Here is a 25,354-nt window from a genome sequence, read left to right on the forward strand (position 1 = left end):
ACCTTTCTGTAAAGGCCTGAGTGAAAGAAGATAAAATTAACAGTATTTCCATTTTCAAAAAGATGGCATCTATTGCTCCATTCAGAAAGGACAGTGAATAATCAGATCGTAATAGCTTAATATCCTATCTTGTGCCTGTACCTTTCCTTTGCAGGTCTATTTCATCTTGAACTACTACTACATCCTCCTTTATAATCTATGCTTTTCAATTTCATTTTCAATATAGACGATACTAAAGCACAGGCTAAAACTTTATTTACAGAGTTCAAAGCACCTGCTCTGAAAAAGGAATAAGATGTATAAGTAGTATGGATAATGAATATATCCTGGATAATGATATGTAGATGAGTACACCAAGCCCCCCACTTTTCTTCAAGCTAGTTATATTTAGTACAAACAATAAATTACTCCAACGCAAAACTTGCGTTCATCCAGACAAATGTTCTGTCACTGGTTAAACCAGACTTTAATCCAAATAATATTTGCTGCATGGAAAGCAAGACCTTATTATTTGATGTGCTTGTGCTCATTTGCATACCATTAACCAGAATGCATTTCCAGCAGACATTTGTTTGAGCAGTGATACTTCTGGACTTCAGGGAACTAAAGGAAAGCATCCCCTACTTTACACAACTGAACAGACATTATGAAAGGCCAGGAATAAACGCACTGCATACTAAAATGTAGGAAGTTACTCCACTGAACTAAGCATCCAAAATCAGGATATGGGAAGTGTGCTAATCCACATAAAGTTAGAAATTAAATCTGAGTCTAACACAAAGATTATGGTGGGGAGGTTGGGCTCAAAAGTCAAGAATCTCTCATTATTTGAAGAATGCTTTCTAGAGGCCAATCTAAATCAATACTCTCTGTGTCAAGGTCAAATTAATCTCTCATGGAAATCTACTGAAATCAATAGATACGCCAAAGATGAATTTGGTTTGCAGTGTTTCCACTGTCACTATTGTGTTTAAATTTAAACAGGATTTATTTATTTTAGTTAATTAAAATACATCCAGCCAATACTCTGGACCCACAAAATCAAAAACAAAATGTCATTTGGGACCAGTCCAAAATCTAAAACCCTCCCCAAAAGCCTGAGAGAACAAGTAGGTCTTGCAGCATGATCTGGAAATCAACAAATGCAGAACACATTTTAAAAACATTCTACAGCTGAGGACTGCTTGCCTCCAGCCCCATTATGGTCAAACATGGGCACTGTTAGTTTGAGTACCTCAGCTGATCTCAACTGCCACAATACTATGTGTATGTAAAGGGAGTAGAATGAAAAGGAAAATAACATCCCCACAATCTCTGTTCAGATCTAGCAACAAGTCCTGCTGGGGCCAAAGAGAGAACTCATGCCTCCCCGAGGCATGATCTCCTACACAAAGTAGAGTGGGCCATGGAAAGACCAAACCCAGTTTCCTGGGGTCTTACTACTGCAAAAATAGAATAATTTTAATTAAGGAAAAGAGAAATAAGAAAGATTACCTTTGACCAAAAGTTGTTACCATCTGATGGCTGCTCATTGGCCTATGTGATCCAGTTCTCAGTGGACTAGTGCCCATATCACAAAACCCAACACCACAAAAGGTACTAACTGGAAACTTGTTGGCAGTCTCACCAGAGAGGCCAATAATTGAATGAGCATGGAGACTAAATTCCCTCTCATCCCTAGAAGGGATCCCTTCAGGTCAGGGTTGATGCACATTGGTGGGGCAGTGTGGGGGAAGCTTGCACTCCCACTGCCTGTGCTGTACCTGTTCTGTGGATAAAAAGAGGGCTTCAGTCTCCAGGACTGTCAATCCAGGTCCCTTCACACAAAGGTGCACTAAATTCACACAAGATTTTTGTTTTAAAAAGAGGGATTATCTTACCCAAAGAACAATCCTTAAAATATAGCTTGACACTTTTGTAGAGCAGAAAAAGCTAAATATCATGTCTTATTCATTGATGGAAATACAATTATGTAATGCTTGGCGGATTCCCCCACGTACCTTCTGTGTTGTTGTGTTTGTCGTCTGTGTTGAGGGTTTAGTGAACGTTATTTTCACAGGAGACATGTGTGGCGGTAAGGAGTTGGCAATGCTCTGCATGATATTACTCATCTTGGGGCTGCCACTTACAGGCACCGTGATAGTTTTAGTGACAGGAGTGACAGCCTTCGGGACTTCTTTCAGAAGAACAGGGGAGGAACTAGAAGAGTTAGTTCGTCGCCTTTTACGGGGCTTTTCATCATCATCTGAGCAGCTGACACCTGGAAGAACAGGACTTTTCAATTATATAGTGCTTTTCATCTGACCATTTCTTACTGCTTTCTAATAACATTAAGTGCTTTCTAACAACATTAAGCTTGTTAAGTCCTACATCCATTTTCAAATGGGAAAACACAAGGCAGAGAGAAGACAAAACCTTCCAAAGGTCACAGCAAGTCCATGACAGACCTGAGAACAGAATCAGCTGTTCCAATTCCCTCCCACAGATCACACTTGTTCTCATAATACTGAATTTCTCTTAAAAAATAAACAACCAAGGCTACTGAGTAATTTTGCAGTTTAATTCTGGATAAGAAATTAAAAGAATGTAATAGCCAGTGTTGGGGTTTTGCTATTCTGTGTAAAAATGGCAGAAGTTACACTAATGAGACTGCATATGTGAGAGGGGGATGGGAAGACATTTTTCAAGTGCATTCCTGTTCAGAACTCCACATTCAGCTTTTCCAGCAGTTTTCATCTATGGCAATTATACACGTGTAACTAAAATTTCCCCCTTTGCTTCATCACCCCATGCCCCCCTTATCCCTTGTGCCTTCTTTAATGCAACCCAGTACACTTGCAGCAGCATCCCTTTCTCCTTCAAATAGCTTCTGAAGTTCTATTGATCAGATGATGCATTCCTGCTGCCAAGACCACATCCCACTTTGCCAACTTGTGCCTTTAGCAGTTTGAAGCAGTGACTATTTTGGCACATTTTACTCACTGTATGTCAAAAAGAAAACTTTTACCAATATGCAATCCTGCAAAAGAAACTTTTTGCCTCCAAAAAGTTTCTTCACCCCCACAATCACCCTCCTCAGGTGCAGAAAATATATCTGCTGTAACACTTCGCTGAACCACTGACACTAGCTTTCTAGAACATGCTCTGTTGATCTTGATAAGCAGCATGGCACTACTTTCATAAAACACTAGACCTTGTCCAAGATTCTCTTACTTCAACTGACCAAAAGGGTCACAGAATGTCAGACATTATATGCATGGATGTGTATTGTAACCACCTTTGACAATACCTCATACAGGCATGATGCCATGCTTATGGGCAATCACATAAGTCAAAGGTGATGAGTTGAAAAACCAAACTAAATGCCTTCAGTTCATCTTTGTACAAGATGGCTGGAGATGCTCATTCTCAGACCCTCATCTTGCAAAAGAAAATTAAATCTGCTCTCAGCAAAAATTCAAATGCAAAAAATTGAGGGATTGGCTGATTTAGGGGATTGAGATTTTTTCATCCCTGTATCATTTGTTTGAATCCAGACCGGTCTTACAGTCATTACTAAGGATACGATTTTGTCATGGAAATTTTCAGTAAAAGTCACGGACAGGTCATGGGCAATAAACAAAGGTTCACGTAAGCCATGACCTGTCCCTGACTTTTACTAAAAACGTCCATGACAAAATGGGGAGGGAGGAGGGTCCAGCACCCCGCCCTGCTGTGGCTGGGAATTGCGGCCTCTGCCCCGCTCAATGGCTGGGAGCGGGGAGGGACCCTCGCCTGCGGTGGCTGAGGAGCTGCGGGGGATTCCCCCGCCGCCCATGTGTAGGCTGGGGAGCTGCGGGGGATTCCCCCGCCAGAAGTGGCAGCTGGGGATCCCTCCCCCCTCCCACCCCATCTGCGGGGACTGGGGACCTCTGGGGTATTCCCCCCCCCCCGCCACTGTGGAGGCTGGGGAGCTGTGGGGCCCCCGCCACGCCAGGCGGCGGGGGTACCCTGCAGCTCCCGGCGACCCTGGGCAGTGGGGTGCCCTGCAGCTCCCAGCCACTGCGGGCTGAAGTCATGAAGGACTTCCGTGACCAAATCGTAGGCTGAGTCATTATTACATGATAGCATTTTTTTAAGGTTTAGATTTCAGTTGTTTGAGCTAAGAGAACATCAATTTTTCTAGATCTTACATCTGAAACAATGTACCTTTCTATAGTAGGTAGGGCAGATTGATTTAAATCCAAGTGATTTATAACTGCAAGTAGGAAACCTTGATTTAAATATCAATTTTAATCTCCATTTGCATTTGTACTTTTTAATTATTTTTCTAAAGGAAGGTTTATTCTCATTGGTTGATGTAAGAATTAAAACACCAAATAAAATCTTTAGACTAAATTTGGCATTTCTTTTTGCTAACCAGGAGGATATGCTATATCTGTACATTTATTTTAGTATTCATATAGCTTAACATACATTTATTCAAATTCTTAATTTTAATTTTTTTTTAATGTTAGAAAATGGTGAATTGATGCCATTCTTATGTATGAGGTGGTAATCTATACCTGGCATTTGTGTCAAGCTGCACTTGAATGGAATTTGGAATTAAATTAAAACTGTACAAAAGCAGCATTTTTAAATTGTTTCTTCGTTAAATAAAATTACCTTAAATGTGCTGGATACATAAGAAAACAAGTTTACCAAAACATGTTTTGCATTTTAAACGGCTTGTTTCTGGTAACCGTGGGCCAAATATTGCAAAGATATGTACATGGCTTTCTAAGGTGATTTCAGTAAGAGTTAGCTGCCTAACCTGCTTAGGCATTTTTGAATATCCCAGCAGACACGTACCTGCATCTTCAGGTGCCTAAATACCTTTGAAAATCTGACCTCATATCCTTCAAGTATTTAGCATTATTCTCATCATCTCCCACTTGGCTTTTATTCTTAGACAAACTTTCCTCCTTTTTCAACTTCCAATCAGTTTCTCAATTTTGACTGAACTAGTCAAAATGAAGAAAAGATTCTCTCTGCACCTGCTAATTACTTTTGGTTTCAGTTTAGTTACAGCAAAAGCTTTTCTGGAAAATGTAAATCGCATTCACTCCACTATAAAGACTGAAAATAATAACAGATAATTACTTAATTAATTACATTACATTGTGACATTTATAAAGCTTGAGTTGACCTCAAATGTTGTTTCCTCTCTGATTCTCTATGTAATTAAAAGCAGAATAAAAATTTGAGGAGGGCTCATTGATGCAGCATATTTTTTTATTTAAATTATTTCAGTAGATTATAGCCCATTTACGCCTTAACACAGGTTATCAATTTCAAATTTAATTTTAGATAGGTTTATTTTTAAACAAAAATGTATATACATTTCAATAAAAAATCTGATTTAAATTTAAAAATATGATTTCTGATTATTTTAAAGTCATCAATTTTTATCCACCCTGATAGTAGGAATAGTCAAATGATGTAGTTGGTTTCTAAGCCTGTACTTCCCAACACACTGCAGAACTGTGGTAGTATGCAAGCCATAGCACTGTGCAAGTAAATGATAATAGAATCCCTGGGTGAGGTTAGTTGTGTAGTTTGTTTAAAAGTTCAGCTACTGCTCAGAAAAACACAGCAGGAAAACTATATTATTTTAAATTTATATTATTTTGGTAATATCCACAAAGGGCCAAATCCTTAGCTGATTTATATAAGGTAAGGATTTGGCCCTTTACCTTGACATGCCATATCACTTGCTGCTTTAGGGCACATGAGTGCTTGTAGGGAAATGATATTCCTAGAAATTCTCCTGCTCATCTGAGAAGGGGAAATGGGTTTCTCTTCCTTCCCACGTCCTCAAATGATAAATGACTGCACTGTAGGCCAGTTGCATACTTTGGGGAAGAGGTGGAAGGGAAACCTTCCTCTGAAGCATTAGGTCTGACCACATCAGAGGCAAAATTCCAAACTAGATGGACAAATGATCCACTATTGCATGGCAATTCCTAGGTTTTATTTTTCATACTTTGCACTTCTGTTATCCCAGATATCAAAATATCTCAGAGTATTTTTCAATCAATGCATTGAGCCTCAACATACCCTCATGAGGAAGAGAAGTATTAGTCGCACTTTAACATCTTTGTGCCTTAGTGTATTTATCGGTAAAGTGACTTGTCCAAAGTCACACAGTAAGTTTGAGGCAGAGCTGGGTTTAGAACCCAGATTACCTGACTCAAAGTCCTGTGCTTTAACCACAAGACCACCCCCTTCCTGTTTTGTTAATCAAAGTTACTGGCATCACTTACTTTTGACGTAAACAGTACTTCCACTTGGCAAGACGACTACATTGGAGGCTGGACTGGCAGGTCTGGGGGACTTCACTGTTGCTACGCTGCCACTTGGAACAGGGGTAGATGTTGGGGTTGAAGTGGTACTTGTGTAGGAATAGCAAACCACCACTGAAGAGGAGAGAAGACACCTTCCACATAACTAAAGTAAAGAATTCCATTATCCTAGCACTATTTTGACAGCTTTGAAGATAAATTAAAGCCTAAGGCTTAGTGGGTCACTATCCACATCCTTGCCTCTGCGGTCCTGCTACTGTGGAGTGCTGGCCGCTCTGACCCAAGAACGACCATAGAATTAGCTGCTTTCAAAGTAGATTTTAAAACGTTTTTACTTGAGAAGACCTTAAAGACACCATTGATATTATTTTCTTCTCTACTGATTGTGTGTTTTACATTATAGTTTATCTTGTATGTGTTTAGTATTTTAATTAACTTTGTTTTAATGTGCTTAGGACTCTTGCGTAGATCAGTGATATAAATATAAAATTGTTATTGCATTGTGCTCAGTGGCATGTCAGTCCTAGAATCAATCTGAAAACCCTCTTTAAATTAAGACAGATTGATGTCCTTTAAAATGGTTTTCCTTGTTTAATTGCTGTAACATTGATGTTTACAAGGAGTAGTGAGAGAAAGCAGGTGGTATAATGTTTCCCAAATCTGTCAGAAAAAAACTAATTCGAGAAGTGTTAGGTTTTCTGTAACTGTGTAAATATACTGAAACTAAATCCCTAAAACAAAATAAAATAAAACGTTGCAGCTTAGATGGAGTTTGTAGGGGGTAAGGGGAGGATGGGGGAGGCATCTTTTGACTTGGTAATTTAGTACATTTGATCTGGAGTGACAAAATAAGAATGGATATCCACGTCATTTTTACAAAGTCACTTTTCTGAATATCACTATACCTTAAAGGGACCTGTAACAACTTCTTTATTTCTTTAATTTTTAGTAATTTAACTTTGCACCATTTCTAACTGCCGCCACACTTTACAACTTCAAAATATTTAGAATGTATGCAGTTTACATTTTTGCCTTTTTCTTGGCATAGACAGTAAACCAGTCCAGTTCCTTTGTGCTTTTAGTCAATTTCATATTCCGGTTCCTAATGCACTAGCACAGGGGTTCTCAAACGTCATTGCACCGCGACCCCCTTCTGACAACAAAAATTACTACACGAGCCAGGAGGGGGGACTGAAGTCTGAGCCTGCCTGAGCCCCGATGCCCTGGGTGGGGGGGGGCCAAAGCTGAAACCCAAGGGCTTCAGCCCCTGGCAGGGGGCCTGTAACCTGAGCTGTGCCGCCCAGGGCTGAAGCCCTTGGGCTTCGGCCCCAGGTGGCGGGGCTCAGGCTTCAGCCCCGGATCCCAGCAAGTCTAAGCTAGCCCGGCGACCCCATTAAAATAGGGTCGCAACCCACTTTGGGGTTCCGATCCAGTTTGAGAACCACTGCACTAGCACAATACTACATTTAGGTTGTAAAAACTCCAAAAGGGACTGCAAATCCAATCAGATTTCATGAAAACATTTCTATTAATATTGTATGAAAATGAAGGAACGGGGTTTTTGTTTGTTTGTTTTAAATATAACCTACACACTTTGGAGCTAAGCTAGCTGACGGGTGTCCCTTTAAAATGTGTAATTATTCTTCTCACATCGTCACTACTTGCAGTAAGATACTGGGATTCCCTCACCTTCTTTGTTCCCAGTTTCTGCAGGAACGGGAAGAGATGAATTGTGCTGAATAGCTGCATTGGCAACAGCATTAGCTGTTACAGTAAAGGCTGTTTGTGGAACCAGCCGTGGCATCAGCGGCACCAGTCGACGACCTTCTATAGACCATTCTGAAGAGCTGTTCGGTCCGGACATACTAAACAGAAATGCATATTATGTGAAAGTGTTCTCTTATCCAGCACATTTACTGACTAAATATGCTTTTCCAACAGAGAAAAGCTATTAGATAACAGGATTTTTCTTCTAGTGACAGCCTAGAATATGTACAGTAAATCATAACTAAAAAGGCAGTCTTGCAAATGAGTGCATATTATACTCCTCAAACTAACTAAAAAATCAGAAGCACAACGTTCATGAAACAGCCATCAAATTAAGTGTGCTATAGAAATAATCGTTTCTAAGGCAGATCTCGTTCTACTTAATTAAAAATATTCTAAGCCCCATCACAATAGCCCAAACAAGTTTGCAACATGTCAGATGACTCAGCCCGTGCATTTCCCTTAACAGAGGCCAACCACCTGGTCTTAACTTCTAATTAGTCTCAATGTTTGAAGACAAAATAGAATACTTAAGAATCATGTTATCCCCTTTTTCTGCTGGGCAAAATTGCTTCTGTTTTGTATGACCATTTCACTGAATCAATGAAGCCAGAACTGTAGACTACAGTTTTCAATTAGAGTTTCATTTGATTTATTACCACATACTGAAGAACTACTTTTAACTCTGGCTAACAGTACTAAGTAACTAGTAAAAAGATTAGCACTAATTAGTCCATCTATTTCTCAGTTAGACCCAGATTTGTTTCAGCATCTTCCATAAATTTTCTTACAGTACTTACTGATTAGCATCAGTTGAGGTAAAATTTAATTTTTTTGTTGAAAGTAACTGCAAACATGAGTTTATATTAAGAGTGCTAACTCCAATATATCTAATGGTAATACTGCACTTTCCTAGCATCATTAAGAATTAATCCACATAAGCCAAATGAGCTCTCTGCTACATTATTTCTCAGTGTGAAAGAAGGAAAGAGATTTTAAAAAAGATATGGCATTCCATAAACTGCACCTCCTTTGGGTTTCCTACCGTGTGTTCTAGATTTTAATCCCCTTGAGGCAGAAACTGCATGAGTTTTGCAAACGGCTGACATCATCATCAGCATTTAACAGGAAATTCAATTTAAGAAATCAATCCTGATTGTTTTAATACATAAGCTATTCCTTATTCACTTTTTCTTTTTAAAGAAAAAAATCTAAACTGTTATGCTATGTAGTTGTCTAATAGGACACACTATTTCCAAGCCTTTAAACCTGAAACTTTTAAATGACAGTTTACAAAAGAATATGCCACTTTTGGTGAGTCTCAGTTCAAAATATTGCTAACTGATATGATAGGCTCCTTATACATGATTGTTTTATTGTTTTTTCCCCCTATAATTTCAGAGTTGTAAGAGTCACACTTAAAATCTATAGCTGTTTTATTATGTTAACTTATGAAAATAAAGAGAAATTCTTATACTCTAGCTGGACATTAAATAATGTAAGGCATTTCTTTCCCCCTTAAAATAAAATAAAAAATCTCTCAAGCCATTTATTTCATTCTGAAAACTACTCTCAGATACTAAGAGTACTAAGTATTTCACTTAAAGATAAGTAAGCACCAGTTTTCTCCCCCAATCATGTGGTCTTTGGGAAAAAAACTGTAGGGAGCCAGCTAGAGACTGAAACTGGCACAACAGCTGCAGAAAGCAGTTCAACCATGTCCTGCTGAACTGGGGCATAAATATGGGCCAGCCAGGCCACACTTCCCTCCAGAACCCAGAACTGAGACCACTCCCCTCCCCACAGGGAACTAGGACCCAGGGGGCATCCCCTTCTCCACAGCAATTGTGGGCTTTGGGAAAGAAAACGCAGGGAGGAGCCAGCCAAAACTGACGCTGCCACAGCAGCTGCACAGGGCAGTTCAAGCAGGGAACAATGGACGGTGATGATGACAGACTGCTTTCTGAAATTTTCACTCCAAACATTTTCCCCAGTGCTGACTGGCTGTTTGCTCCACCCTCTCTGACCCCCTCCCTCAAGGTCACCAAAGATCCTTTATCCCTTCATTTAGCTAATCCCCTCCTAACGTAACCCCATCAAAAGGATTTAAACAAAACTAAAATCATGGCACAAACATGAAGTTTGCAGCCATCATATTGTTCACTCTCCATATACATTATATCAGTTTCCCAACCTTCTGTTTGGTCTTATCTATTTAGACTGTAAGCTCTTCAAGGCAGGAACTCTCTCTTATACTATGTTTATATACAACAAAATGGGGCCCCATTTTCAGCTGACTCCTAAGCACTACCTTAATGAACAAAACACTGACTTGTTAACTGCAGATTTAAACAACTTCCACACATTTTCCTGTAGTACATACTACAGATCTGCAACAGTTGAGGGTATAGTTACATGTACTACTTCAATTGTCAGCTGTGTTATCCCTTCAAGGTTGCTAGTGGTTTAAAATCTAGTATTTGGTTTAAAGGATAAAGGACTGTCCAATGGGAAGACTATTTGGTGCCTTATGGAAGACATGTGCAGTATGACTAATAGCTTACTTATGCGCAATAGTTGTTAGCCGTTCATCATTTACGGCTCTCCGAACTTCAGCACGATGGCGCTCAGTTGAAATGCTGTCAAAAAAGAAAGCAGCCAATATATTTTAGATATGGAAAGACAAATATATTTATCTGATCCTGTTAGCGAAAATGAAAATGTTAGAAACAGCTCCACTCTGGTGGATGGAGGGGTCAGTATTTACATTTTAGAGATTGCCACTTGCTTATCTCCCCTGTGGCAGCGAAAATAAAGTCTTTTATTATTCAGAAGGTAAAAGAAATAATTCTCTGGCCTAGAGAATAGAAAGGATTTCACCACAGTTACTAGAGATTACATTAGCGGCTACATGGCAGGATTTCCAATTCTGGGTTGCAATCTTACAAGGATGGAAGTGAGGAAAAAAATTTCATTTGCAAGATAAGCAAATGTAACCAGGAATCTTTGAAAGAAAAATAAATATGGAATTCCCACTATATTGTTTCTGGAGTCTCTTTTCTGATTATGAATTCATTTTAAGAACCGAAGATGCCTCTGGTAGGAAGTGTGTGCAATGCTTTTAAAAGAAAACAGGCCATAAACCAATTATATATTCACCACATTTACCATAAGTAGAGTGAGGTTTACCTAAGCACTTTGGAGAGTTCTCCAAGAAGGTCTTTCTTATCCTTGGTAAGGTCCCCCTGTGCACGCAAGGCACTGATAACTCCAGCATATGCCTCCAGTTCTAAGGAAATATAGAAATATGATTAGCTCTTAACCATTAACAGCAAAAAGGGAAAAATAAAATCATGGGTTTAAATACAATAGATTTGCTATTAATGTATTAACATCTTATTTAAAAAAGGAGTATGTTACTCCTTCAAAAATGCAGTGTTCTCTACGAGAGACTGATGATTCAGAACTATTTCAGCAAGTTACTCTGCCGTGTACAGTTGTTATATGCAGCATATTTTGTTGTGATTTCACAGCAGATTCTCTAGAAAGCAGTTTAAAAGACTATGACCAGGTGCCACAAAGACCAACCCTGCAAGCCTTCCACACAGAGTGCTCCCACTGATGCCAGTAGGAGTGCCACACGCAGGGGGACTTGAAAGATCAGGCCCTATTTTTGTAAAGTACTATGTAATTTTCCAGGAGTAAATGAAATATTCATAAGATCTTTAACAAAACTCCATAGGAAAGATGGAGTTTAGTTGGGATTATGTTTTCAAATGAGCATTACTTTGCATTTATCGACATTGAATTTCATCTGCCATTTTGTTGCCCAGTCACCTAGTTTTGGGAGATCCTTTTGTAGCTCTTCGCAGTCTGGGACTTGAATAGTTTTGTATCATCTGCAAATTTTGCCACCTCACTGTTTACCCCTTTTTCCATATCATTCATGAATATGTTGAATAGGACTGGTCCCAGTACAGACCCCTGGGGGATACCACTATTTACCTCTCTCCATTCTGAAAACTGACTTTACTCATGAAAAAGTTACTTCTATCAAAAGAAAAACTAATCTTCCCTCTAACATTCATGACAGCTTTTTAGACGGTCGTATAAATTTTCTTGTCAATGTGTCTTGCTTAATTTCCATAACATATGTAACTATTTACATATGTGGGGGAGTGATAGCTCAGTGGTTTGAGCATTGGCTTGCTAAACCTAGGGTTGAGAGTTCAATCCTTGAGGGGGCCATTTAGGGAACTGGGGTAAAAATCTGTCTGGGGATTGGTCCTGCTTTGAGCAGGGGGTTGGACTAGATGACCTCCTGAGGTCCCTTCCAACCCTGATATCACTGGTCTACAATTTAAAGCAGAAAAGAATGCTAACACATTGAAGCAACAAGAAACACTCAGATCTCTAATGTGCAACCAATACATCAAAGACAATGAACTGATTGAACACTGAAAAATGATTAACATTATTCTTTAGCTTACAGAAAATGCTGAAGAGCAGAACATGGGGGGAGGGATAGCTCATTGGGGGGAGGGATAGCTCATTGGGGGGAGGGATAGCTCAGTGGTTTGAGCATTGGCCTGCTAAACCCAGGGTTGTGAGTTCAATCCTTGAGGGGGCCACTTAGGGATATGGGGCAAAATCAGTACTTGGTCCTGCTAGTGAAGGCAGGGGGCTGGACTCAATGACCTGCAAGGTCCCTTCCAGTTCTAGGAGTTAGGATATCTCCATTAATTTATTATTATTTATTAATTTATTTTTATTTATTTATAACATGGAAATACCACTCAGTCAAAATATATAATCCTAATATCACGGGGCACATTATTTGAACATTTCACAAAAAAAAGTGTGACTGAAAGCCTCGTTTTAAATTAGCAATCTAAACCCTTTCCACACTATACATAGCTATACAGACCAACAAAATCAAATCCCAGTTAACATAAAAATAAGTATTAATAGGGACAGAAACAATAATAAAAAAGACTGACTAGAGCACAAATAGCAGTCAGATAATAGCTGCCAAAATAAGCAAGACTTGTTATTTGTATATTGTTTACAAAAACTGTCAGTGAGTGAGTCCAGTGGACCCAATTTACACAACCAGAGAACCATGTCCAAAACAATTCCTACACCCATCCCAGGTCCGACTAAACCTAGGGGAAAACAGAAAAGACACATTTTGGTCAACCATAACCCCCAAACCAGGACATTGGGCAGACAATGACTGCTTAAGTATTTAAGGCTAGGATGAAGAAGCATTTTATATACCAGTCCAATTGTTGTCTTTAAAGTCAACATTTGCTAAGGTACCACACGGTAATATGAGAAATACTACAGTATTTTTCTGTGTTTAGACTATGAAGTTACTTTACCCAGTAATCACTCGATGTCTGAGTTAAGGTTGGTTTTGTTTTATGGAGAGCCACTATATTAAGACCTTTCAATTTATGTTTTAGCAGCTTGGCAGACAGTGAAGATCACAGGACAGATGTAAAGTAATGCACATTGGAAAACATAATCCCAACTATACATATAAAATGATGGGGTCTAAATTAGCTGTTACCACTCAAGAAAGAGATCTTGGAGTCATTGTGGATAGTTTCCTGAAAACATCCATTCAATGTGCAGCGGCAGACAAAAAAGCTAACAGAATGTTGGGCATCATTAAGAAAGGGATAGATAAGAAGAAAGAAAATATCATATTGCCTCTATATAAATCCACAGTACACCCACATCTTGAATATTGCGTGCAGATGTGGTCGCCCCATCTCAAAAGTGATGTATTGCACTTGGAAAAGGTTCAGAAAAGGGCAACAAACATGATTAAGGGTATGGAACCGCTGCCGTATGAGGAGACTTTTCAGCTTAGAAAAGAGACAACTAAGGGGGGACATGATAGAGGTCTATAAAATCATGACTGGTGTGGATAAAGTAAATAAGGAAGTATTATTTACCCCTTCTCATAACACAAGAACTAGGGGTCACCAAATGAAATGAATAGGTAGCAGGTTTAAAACAAACAAAAGGAAGTATTTTTTCACACAACGCACAGTCAACCTGTGGAATTCTTTGCCAGAGGATGTTGTGAAGGCCAAGACTATAACACGGTTCAAAAAAGAACTAGCTATGTACTGCAAAGGTCTCAGGGCAGTGCTAGATATCACACTAAGATATGATTTAAGTATTGACACATTTTTCTAAAATCTGCTATGGTGTTTAATTTACTATGGAGTATCTGAGCCTTGCAGCGTGGTCTAATGAATAGAGCACTGGACTGGAAGTCAGGAAACATGGGCTATATGCTTTGCTTTATCACTGACCTGCTTTGTGACCTTGCTACAGGGCAAGTCACTTCACCTCTCTGTGCTTCCATTTCCACTCCCTTGTCTATCTTGTTTATTTAGACAAAGTTCTTTCCGATAGTATACGCCTCTGTCTCTGTTTGTACACTTGCAATCTCAGTTAGGCGCCTCTAGGTGCTATCACAATACAAGTAATAAATTTTTAAATAATAAAAATAATGGTTCAGATTCTATATTCAATGTGCTGTCTCTTAAAAACAGAACCCCCCCCCCCAGATAACCGAGCAAGATGAGAGAAAATAGTTTCACCCCTTTCTCTCAGCTAATAATAATAGTTTTATAGCATAATCTGGGGACCTCAAAGCGCTTTACAAACATTAACCTTCATGCCTCTGATGCAAGGTATGTAGTACAGTACTTCACTTTTTTTATAGATGGGTAAAATAAAGCCCAGAGAGGTTAAGTGATTTGCCCAAGGTCACACGGGAAGTCAGTAGAAAATCTCAAATATCTAATCTCAATTCCCTCTACTGTGTTCAACCACTAGACTATGTTGCCTAAATGAAAGTCTAAAAAGAAAACTAAGATTTTTCTTCTTCCAATACTAAAATGCTATTAAGTATAGTTGCCTTACTACATATGCATGTTATTACAGATATAACACCCAGAAACCTTCTTACTGATAGCCCTTTTCATTTGGGCAAAGCATCCAGAATTCGATGCATGGCTACAGCAATTCAATAGGCTCCTAATGTTATGACCATTAAACTAATTGAGGAGATTGTTTTCACATCTCACAGCCAATTCCTGTCGTCCTGTAATTGAAGATTGGAAATATTGTATTGTGGGACATTTTCTTTCATTGAGAATCTGCATTACAGTAGTTTTACTGATGTAACTCAAAACACTGACAACTAAACATGGGTAGCATTGCAAGATTCATTTTGACCTTCATATGTTTTCTCTATATAAAACCAAAAAAGCAGGTAGGAAATTAATCAGATATGTGGAAATAGCAAACTGAGGAGTTACTCACTTTTGACAGAAATGTCTCCTATTACACATTAATGTGCATGAAAACATCATAATTTGCAGTGTAGGTACCATCCAATTAAAATGATTCTATGAAATTAGGTGTATAACCAGCTCTATTCATTGAATCCATAAAGAGCATCCAACACTACCAAATACTATCAAAGCAAGAGCTGTGAAAACACTGACACCTACTGATCACTTTCTGTATCTTATAAATTGATTGCAAACATATGAAAGTGTTTAATGAAGACAGTGGGCTGGTGATTCTTTAAACAGAGATAGATACACAAAGTCCCAGCAGCCAGTGGGATGGAGGAAGCAGAGACCCACAAATTGCATCTCACTGTACCCAGTTTGCGAAGAATCCTCTTGCATTCATCCCTGCTGAGATCCAGAAGGGTTGGCCACACAACAGGCATTCTTTTTCTGTCTTTGTGCTCCCACAGAGCTCAACCTCCCTGAAAAAGAATACAAATACTGTAAATACAAGTCCATGCTCTACATCTCGCAATTTGATTAGTGCAACCTCTCCCTTCCTCCAGCCTGCTCAGAACTTCACCAAGGTCATCTTCCTTTCCAGCCACGTATTCCCCTGCCTGAACCCCTGCAAAAGGCTTGCCATTTCACTATAACAGAATTCTGCAACTTCACACCAGCCATTGACTTCCGATAGCCATTTCCTCAGCCTAGGTCTACACTCGAAAATTATACTGGAATAGCTACGTCAGTCAGAGGTGTGAATAAACCAAACCGCTGACCACTGTAGCTATGCCAACATAACCTCCATGTAGACACAGTTATGTCGATGGAAGAGTGCTTCCACTGAGAGAGCTAATGTCCAGGGAAATGATATTCCTACACTGACAGAAAAACCTTTTCTGTCAGTGTAGGTTGCATCTACATTGTGGGGCTATGCCAGTATAGCTCTACCAGAGTAGCTATGCTAGTATAGTCTCTTTAGTGTAGACACACCTGAAGGTCATCCTAGCCTCTCTCCCGAGCTGCCTATATCTTTCTCAGACCTTCTTTCGTGCCATGCTCTCCCTTACATCTAGAACTATCTCTGAATTGATGTACAAGTCCCCTCCCTCTCCTTATGCACAGAGCATCTATTATAGGAAGTCTTCCAGCTAGTGACTATACAACCCATGGGACTGTATTTGGCATTTGTCTGTTATGTTGCAGAGTGGCAAAACATCATGAACATTTACTTGTCCAGGCACAATACACCTCTACCCCGATATAACGTGACCCGATATAATACGAATTCAGATATAACGCGGTAAAGCAGTGCTCCGGGGGGGGGGGGGGGGGGGGCTGCGCACTCCGGCAGATCAAAGCAAGTTCGATATAACGCGGTTTCACCTATTTTTTGGCTCCCGAGGACAGCATTATATCGAGGTAGAGGTGTATAGGCACAGTATCTAACTTGTCCAACCACATCTTGACAATGATGAAAACCACACATTAGAATGATTTTATCCACCCACTAAAAAAATTACTCGCCAGAGGCAAACAGGTTAATAGACTTGTGCAAGACCGTGACAATACTTGTAGTGCACTTGGGCCGTTAGACTGAAGCGCCACAGAGCAGTGATTACGGTTCTGTGTTTAGCAACATGAACAAAAACAAAGCATAGATCGCAACCTACACGTTGCACGAGATGATCTCTCAGAGCACACACAGGAAACTGTGACAGCAGGACCAGGATGCACCTACCCCCACTCCCAAATTCATTGTGCCGATTATCACTATCCTGTAATTGTTGGCTTTAGTGAAAACAAATGATCCCAAACACAAACAACAAGACGTGATAGTGAAGGGGTGGGTGGGAGCTTAGTTACCCCCAGTACAACCCCCACAAGATGGAGGAAGGCACCCTCAGGCGACGGGGTGGCGGGGAGAGATACACTGGGGGAAGGGACAGGAATAGCTCCTTCTACCCCCAGCTGACAGAGCTGCTGCCGCTTTCCCTCTTCTCTCAGCTGGGCTGGGGGCTGTGTGTGTGGGAGAGCACAGCTCCCTCCTCCCTCAGCCGAGAGACGGGTGTGTGTGTGTGTGTGTGTGTGTGTGTGTAGGGGGGGCACAGCTCCCTCCCCCCTCAGCCGAGAGACGGGTGTTGTGTGTGTGTATGGGGGGCACAGCTCACTCCTCCCTCAGCCGAGAGACGGGTGTTGTGTGTGTGTGTGTAGGGGGGGGGCACAGCTCACTCCTCCCTCAGCCGAGAGACGGGTGTTGTGTGTGTGTGTGTATATGGGGGGCACAGCTCACTCCTCCCTCAGCCGAGAGACGGGTGTTGTGTGTGTGTGTGTAGGGGGGGGGCACAGCTCACTCCTCCCTCAGCCGAGAGACGGGTGTTGTGTGTGTGTGTGTATATGGGGGGCACAGCTCACTCCTCCCTCAGCCGAGAGACGGGTGCTGGGTGTGTGTGTATGGGGGGGCACAACTCCCTCCTCCCCCAGCCAGGGGGTGTTGTGTGTGTGTGTGTAGGGGGGGGCACAACTCCCTCCTCCCCCAGCCAGGGGGTGTTGTGTGTGTGTGTATGGGGGGGGGCACAGCTCAGCCAGGGGGTGTTGGGGGGGGGCACAACTCCCTCCTCCCCCAGCCAGGGGGTGTTGTGTGTGTGTGTATGGGGGGGGCACAGCTCAGCCAGGGGGTGTTGTGGGGGGGGGCACAGCTCCCTCCTCCCCCAGCCAGGGGGCCGGACGGAAGCCTCTCGCTCAGCCCGGGAAAGGGCAGGCTCAGCCCGGTGAGAGGACGCTTCGCTCTCCACCTACCGGGCGGGGGGGTGGGAGCGGGAGCTGCCCACTCCTGCGCCTTTCACTGACGTGGACACGGCACCAAACAAGCCCACGGAGGGGGGAGTCGCCCTCCGGCTCCCGCCCAAGCTCCCGGGCGGAGGGGACCCACCTGCCCGGCCGTTCCGGGAACATCTAAAGGCTCCTCAGCGGCAAAGCCCGGGTAGCTTCGGGTTTGTTTAGTGGCGGCGGCGGCAGCCAGCTCCGTCCAGCCAAGATGGCGGCAAAACAGCTGCTCGCATGCGCGGCCGCGCGGGGCAGCGTGGGAATTGTAGTTTCCCCTCATCGGTGCCCTGCCCACGGCCCGCTTCAGACGTCACGACGTACGTCCGGCCATTGCGCGAGACAAGGGGCGGGTCAGGCAATCAAACCAACGCTTCCAAGATGGTGGCCGAGGGCGGCGCGCGGGGCCCGCCTGGGAGGTGTAGTCCCTTTGTGTTTGACAACGGAGCGAAGAGAGGAGCCTTCCGCCACGCCCTCAGACTTGGAACGCTCTACGGAGAGCGAGAGGGGGCAGACATCATCCTGTTCGCGTTTCGCGGCTCGGCGCAGACCGGAGGGAGTTCCAAAGCGAGTTGCAACGTATTTGCCCTGCACGCAGCGCCATTGTCAGGGGCTCCACTTGGCACCCAGGGGCGAAGCACACCCCAGGGCTAGCCAAAGCCCTGCATAACCGAGGGAGGGGCTGCGTTCCCGGGGGACACTGAAAGGCTGTCAGACTGTATGAGGCGAATACGTGCACTGCAGTGTGGCCAACTCTTAGTTGTGTCCCAAGTCTTGTGATAGTTGTGTGCCTTAAACCCTCAGCTCCTGGAGTCATGATGAGTCTCCGCTTTCTTTCTTTCCTTTTTTTTTTTTAAAGTCCTCATCGCTAAAGAGGAAAACTCCACAACCAGAAGCAAATAAAAAGAACTCTGAATTTATTTTTTAAAATCTCGAGATTTTTAAGTCAGTCTCGTGATTTTGGGTGGGCCTGACTTGTGGGTTTTGAAACTTTGGGGCTCGCAATACTGCTTTGGTCATACGGTTTTTCCTTTATCTCCGTGTTAATAGGTTTTAGGTTCATGGGAAATTTTGGGTACTTCTCACAACTTTACACTATTTATGATAAAATGTGTGTTCTGTGAATGTTGAATCACCCTCAGTTGTGTAAGTGGTATGAGCAAAAAGTCTGCACATACCTCTCTCCTATGCAAACAATAAGATAAAACAATTTCTTTCTCCTCCCCCTCAAAAAACCAGATCCAGATGTGCTCCATTCTATGGTCCCCATGTGCCAATCAGCTGTGAGTACAGTGACCATGTAATCCCAAAAGCCAGGAATGTTGTTTTCAGACCCTCATCCCAGATATGGAGTGACCCAGGCCTCAGCTAAGGGCTATGCCTACTGTGGGGAGATGCAGAGGCAAACCAATACAATGGAGATAATTTAAAACTTTATAAAGGAAAAACCCAGAAATTAGGCAGGAACAATAATATAATATACATAATAGAATTATATAAAATAAAATACTTGTTTAGGAGAATAAACTATAAATTACCATCATTATGAAAGAAGTTTTTTCTAAAACATTCTGAGTCACCCCAAGGGAATCAACTCCTCCTCTCCCTGGCTACAAAGTCCAGCTTCACCCCTGCTGTCCTGCTTCCACCTCTATCTGGCTTATGATGCTCCTTTGCTTTGACCCTGTGATGACCAGACCTTTATCGAACAGGTCCACCTGTGAACTACAGCCCTTGACCTGGAGGGCCACACCCATTCTCCAAGCACCCAAACTGTATTTCCCTTTGTCAGCATCCCAACGGTCAACCTCACTGGTCATAGGCTCTGTGCCCCTTGCAGCCAGACTCCTTGCACATGGCCTTTCATGGTCCAGCTTCCTTTAATGCAACTTCCTCTGGCCAAGCCCCTTTTCACCCCAGCACAGTCTCTTTTCACGTTCTTCTCTAACCAGTTTCCAACTACCCCCTCCTTGGGGCAGATTCCAAGCTCCTCTCATTGGCTATTTCTTTCCCCAAAACAGCATTCCAGGCTGCTGTACCATAGCTGCAGCAGGTGCGAATGCCAAAGCCAGAGTTACTAATTTTAAAAATAACGTTTTCTTGGTTTTGTAACTTCCTACAGGCTGGCCACGTGCAGGAGCAGCTGCAGGGTCACTTGATATGCTTCAGAATACTGCCAGGAAAGATACTCAGGTGGAATGGCCAGAAGAAAAACATTATCTACAGAAAAATGTTACAGACAGAGAAAAAAGAAGTAAATCGTATTAGAAAAGAAAAAGTCTCCAGAAGGGGTGACTGTAGCTCAGTTTGTGCTTGCATTTTATAGCAAGAAAGAAAAAAAATCTCATTTCATATTTGGCTTCCAGAATGTAAGAAACAATTGGAAATTTTCTGAGGTGAAGACAAGGTGGAGAATGTGCTTTGATTTGATACATCTATTTCCAGTTCAGTTAGTGCTATTATTTTCACTTCAAGGTAGCAGAGACACTTGGATCTCATCTATGGGGTCCAATATTCCATAGTGGATCACAAGCTAAATATAAGTCAACAGTATAATGCTGTTGCAAAAAAAAAAAGCAAACATTATTCTGGGATGTATTAGCAGAAGTGTTGTAAGCAAGACTCAAGAAGTATTTCTTCTGCTCTACTCTGCGCTGATTAGGCCTCAACTGGAGTATTGTCACCAGTTCTGAGCACGACATTTCAGGAATGCTGTGGACAAATTGGAGAAAATCCAGAGAAGAGCAAGAAAAATGATCAAAGGTTTAGAAGACATGACCTATGAGGGAAGATTGAAAAAAGTGGGTTTGTTTAGTGTGGAGAAGAGAAGACTGAGGGGGCATATGATAATAGTTTTCAAGTACATAAAAGGTTGTTACGAGAAGGAGGAAGAAAAATTGTTCTCTTTAACCTCCGAGTATAGGACAAGAAGCAACGGGCTTAAATTGCAGCAAAGGTGATTTAGGTTGGACATTAGGGAAAACTTCTTGTCAGGGTAGATAAGCACTGGAATAAATTAGCTAGGGAGTTTATGGAATCTCCTTTCATTGGAGATTTTTAAGAACAGGCTAGACAAACACCTGTCAGGGATGGTCTAGATCAGGGACAGGCAACCTATGGCACGCGTGCCGAAGGCGGCACACAAGCTGATTTTCAGTGGCACTCACACTGCCCGGGTCCTGGCCACCGGTCCAGGGGGAGCTCTGCATTTTAATTTAATTTTAAATGAAGCTTTTAAACATTTTAAAAACCTTATTTACTTTACATACAATAGTTTAGTTATATATTATAGACTTATAGAAAGAGACCTTCTAAAAACTTTAAAATGTATGACTGGCACACGAAACCTTAAATTAGAGTGAATAAATGAAGACGTGGCACATCGCTTCTGAAAGGTTGCTGACCCCTGGTCTAGATAATACTTAGTCCTGCCTTGAGTGCAGGAAACTGTACTAGAAGACCTCTCAAGGTCCTTCCAGTCCTATGATAATATGATTATTGAATACCAGATCCTCACCTGCAATTTCATATTGTTCTCTCCAAGTTTATGAACCTCTTGGATTCTAAAAAACAATCATTTTGGACAACAAAATGCTGTACGTCTAACAGAAGACTTTGCCTTTCTGTTTCTTGTTAATGACCACTTCTCAAGAGCCAAAGTGAAGGCAAGTAGAGCCACCTGTACACATTACCTGAAAGAAGAATTTGGCTTTAAATGTTGCACAAATTCAGTTAGATTCAGCAAAACTAGTGCAGGGAGGTATAAATTGCACTTCCCTTTGCCAACACTACCCTTCCCTGGCAAACTTTGGGCCAGATGTTGCCAATCCTCATTTGTGATGTCAGTGAGACAATTTGGCAAGATGAGGCCCAAAACTTCCTATGAAGAATATGGTGGAGCACAAGCTTTTGTGGTTCATTCAATGACAGCAAGGATTTTCCATAATGCATTTGTGTAAAAAAATGTATTTGGTACTTTCTCCCCAAAAATTGTTTTATAAAAAAGAAAGATACTGAAATATGTTCTGTCTAAAGCTACAGCTTCTGTCTTCCTGCTGATGTTGTAAGATGATGTCCAAGAATGTAATGCAGCTGCAAAAAGGGATAAAATCATGGGGTATATTAACAGGAGTGTTGTATGTAAGATACAGGAGGAAATTCTCCCACTCTACTCAGTGCTAGTGAGGCCTCCTCTGATGCAATGTCCAATTCTGGGCACCATACTTTAGGAAAGATGTGGACAAACTGAAGAGAGTCCAGATGACAGCAACAAACAACGATAAAGCGTCTAGAAAACCAGACCTCTGAAGAAAGGCTATAAAAAACTGGGAATGTTTAATCTTAAGAAAAGGAGACTGAAGGGAGGACCTGTGAAGTCTTCAAATACGATAAGCGCCGGTATAAAGAAGATGGTGATCAATTGTTCTCTATGTCCACGGAAGGTAGGACAAGAAGTAATGGGTTTAATCTGCAGCATGGAAGATCTAGATTAGATATTAGGAAAAACTTTCCAACTATAAGGGTAGTTAAACTCTGGACTAGTCTTCCAAGGGAGGTTGGAGAATCCCCATCACTGCAGGTATTTAAGAACAGGTTGGATAAACACCTGTCAGGGATGCTCTACGTTTACTTGGTTCTGCCTCAGCGCAGAGGGCAAGACTTGATGACCTCTTGAGGTCCTTTCCAGTGCTACATTTCTATGATTCTATCTATGCAACTAGTTTGAAAGTTTAACTCTCCTCTCCCACATTTATATATGCCATATCCTTTTGCTTTCGTGGTGTCACCAGAATCATGGTCAACCAACAGATGTCAGGGTCTGTTGAGTTTTGTCTGCCACCACACATTTGAGCACATCTTAAAAGGGATACTGTTCTGGAGGTGCACTCCTTTGCAGTTTAACTTGCTCCCCTTTTTCTCCTTGCACACTGATGAGAATTTCTCCCTTTTATGTGTTGGGAGATAAATAATGATTAGCAATAAAGCTACTAAAAGCTTTCTTATGATTTCCAATTTCCTCTTGCAAATACGCGTTGCATTTTAATAGCAGGAAACCTGCATAATTTATTGTACTTAAACAGTATAATTTAAAAAAAAACAACCAGGCTAGATTTCACTCAAAGATATGAAGGACAGCCAGATCATTTCCCATAAAGTGCATTTAAAGTATTATCTTGCAACCATTAGTAAGTGGTAGAGAGATCTTAGAAGTGAAATAATGCTGACCTTAGACATGTTAGAAAACTCAAGAATGGTAACATAATTAAGAATTCCGCACACACAATTTCATTGATAAAAGGTTTTTTAAAAGGATAAAGAGATAGTGTCATATGTACAGTGACATGACCGAAACAGTCCCTACTAAACATAAATGGAATGTGGACACATCTGTAAAAGCATTTTTGAACAACATTATATTTTGAGTAAGTCTTATAATGTTAATTGTTAAAATAGAAGAGCAATCATACTAAAAGTACTTAGAGGGTTTATAAAGTTTTTTTTCCTCATTTATTATACACCATACATATACCATAAATGCCTCATTACTAGAAACAAATATCTTTAATGGGCTATATACATTCTGCACTCTCCCTCTTTTCAAGAAATTCACATCTGAAAGCCATCATACTAATAAATAGTAGAATTTGGCCCAAGCCTGTTACAAAAGATATTTTCATATTTTTTCCAAGTTGTGGTGAAAAGAAATGTTTCTGATCATCTTGACAGGTTTTGAAAACAATCAGGACTTTAAAAATTGATCTACCTTTCCATTTAATAGAAAGAGATGCATTAAAAATAATTACATCTTGATGAGCATCCCAATCCTGAAAATATGCATATGTTTAACTTTATGCACATGAATAGTTTGTTTGATTTCAATGGGACTCCTCATACCTAAAGTTAAGCTTGTGCATAGAAAGTGTTGGCATGATCAGAGCCTTAGTGTTCACTTAAGGTCTGTTCCTGCACCACTAAAATCAATGGGAGCTTTGCCTTGACTTGAATGGTTGCAGGACCAGAGCCTTAGCCTACGTCTACACTGCATGTGTCTTTCGGTGGGGCATGTACTTGGGTAGCGCCCCGGCACGGGTTTAAGTAGCAGTCTACATGGTGAGGCACAGCTTACTACAGACATGCCTGATGGGTGTGGGTATATACGCAAGCATATACCCTACTCGGCTTTCTACTCACCCAAGCCATGTCTTCCCGTCTGTAGTGCTATTTTTAACTGTGGAGTGTCCTGGTGTCTCCCAGCTGATGGAGCCTTTCCCTGCTGCAGCAAAAGGTTCCATCAGCTGGAAGACAGAAGGACACTCCATAGCTCTGACAGCTGGGAAAGGCTCCACCAGCTCCCTGCTGCTGCCGTCCTCCCTGCCATAGATAAGGACTGAGGCAATGGGGAAAGGCTCAGAGTTCCCCCTTTCCAGAGCCTTTCACTGACACTTGCAGCTACACACAGTAACAGTCCATGCAGTCTGGACACAGCTTGCTTTTCACTGCGACATACCTTCTGAGCTGCCAAAAGTGGCATGTAGCGTAGATGTAGCCTTAAAAGTAAATGCTATTGTTAGTTACTTTAGTTCTCATCCACAAAAGTATTTGGTGCCTAAAGCCCAGACTTAGGTGCCAGGTCTTGGGTTTAGATGCTTAAGATCATAGTTTTAGCCTCCACTGTGATCCCCAAAACTCCCGCTGAACGCTGTAGGTGCCTAAACTCACTCAGCGTCTAAGTTTTCAGGGTAAAAGTTTCTGCCTCTGGGCATTTGCTCTGCAGCATCACTCTAGGTGTCCAAACCCCTATCTCCCACCTGAGCCCCAGAACGATCCATGAACCAAAGGAAGATAGGCAGCAAATACCTATCTCGTGTGCAGGGCCCAAACAGTTAGGCCTGCTCAGAGCCCACTACTGGATCAGGTTCCATTCAAAATCCAGCTGGAAGAGGAGGAGAAAGATGTTAGTGCCCACCTTATAACTTTGAGCCCAGTGATTAGCGTATTCACCTAGGATAAAAATGACCATATTGGATCAGACCAATAGTCCATCTAACTCAGTAGCCTGTCTTCCAACAGCAGCCAGTGCCAGATGCTTCAGAGGAACGAACAGAACAGGGA

At 41.6% G+C, this 25,354-nt stretch overlaps 1 protein-coding gene across 1 annotated transcript in view; it reads right to left on the reverse strand.

Moving 5' to 3' along the window:
* EMSY (EMSY transcriptional repressor, BRCA2 interacting) overlaps positions 1-18,425 on the reverse strand; it is a 50,915-nt gene extending 32,490 nt beyond the window's left edge. The window contains exons 1-7 of the mRNA XM_065407417.1: positions 18,351-18,425; positions 15,789-15,897; positions 11,280-11,379; positions 10,655-10,729; positions 8,013-8,188; positions 6,285-6,437; positions 2,001-2,260 (exon numbers count right to left, since the gene is read on the reverse strand). Coding sequence (XP_065263489.1) covers positions 2,001-2,260; positions 6,285-6,437; positions 8,013-8,188; positions 10,655-10,729; positions 11,280-11,379; positions 15,789-15,858 — 834 coding nt within the window. The 5' untranslated portion in view covers positions 15,859-15,897; positions 18,351-18,425. The remainder of the gene's footprint in view (positions 1-2,000; positions 2,261-6,284; positions 6,438-8,012; positions 8,189-10,654; positions 10,730-11,279; positions 11,380-15,788; positions 15,898-18,350) is intronic.
* Between the last annotated feature and the right edge of the window lie 6,929 nt (positions 18,426-25,354).

The sequence above is a fragment of the Emys orbicularis genome, chromosome 1 (genome assembly GCF_028017835.1).
Source record: "Emys orbicularis isolate rEmyOrb1 chromosome 1, rEmyOrb1.hap1, whole genome shotgun sequence".
NCBI lineage: Eukaryota > Metazoa > Chordata > Testudines > Emydidae > Emys > Emys orbicularis.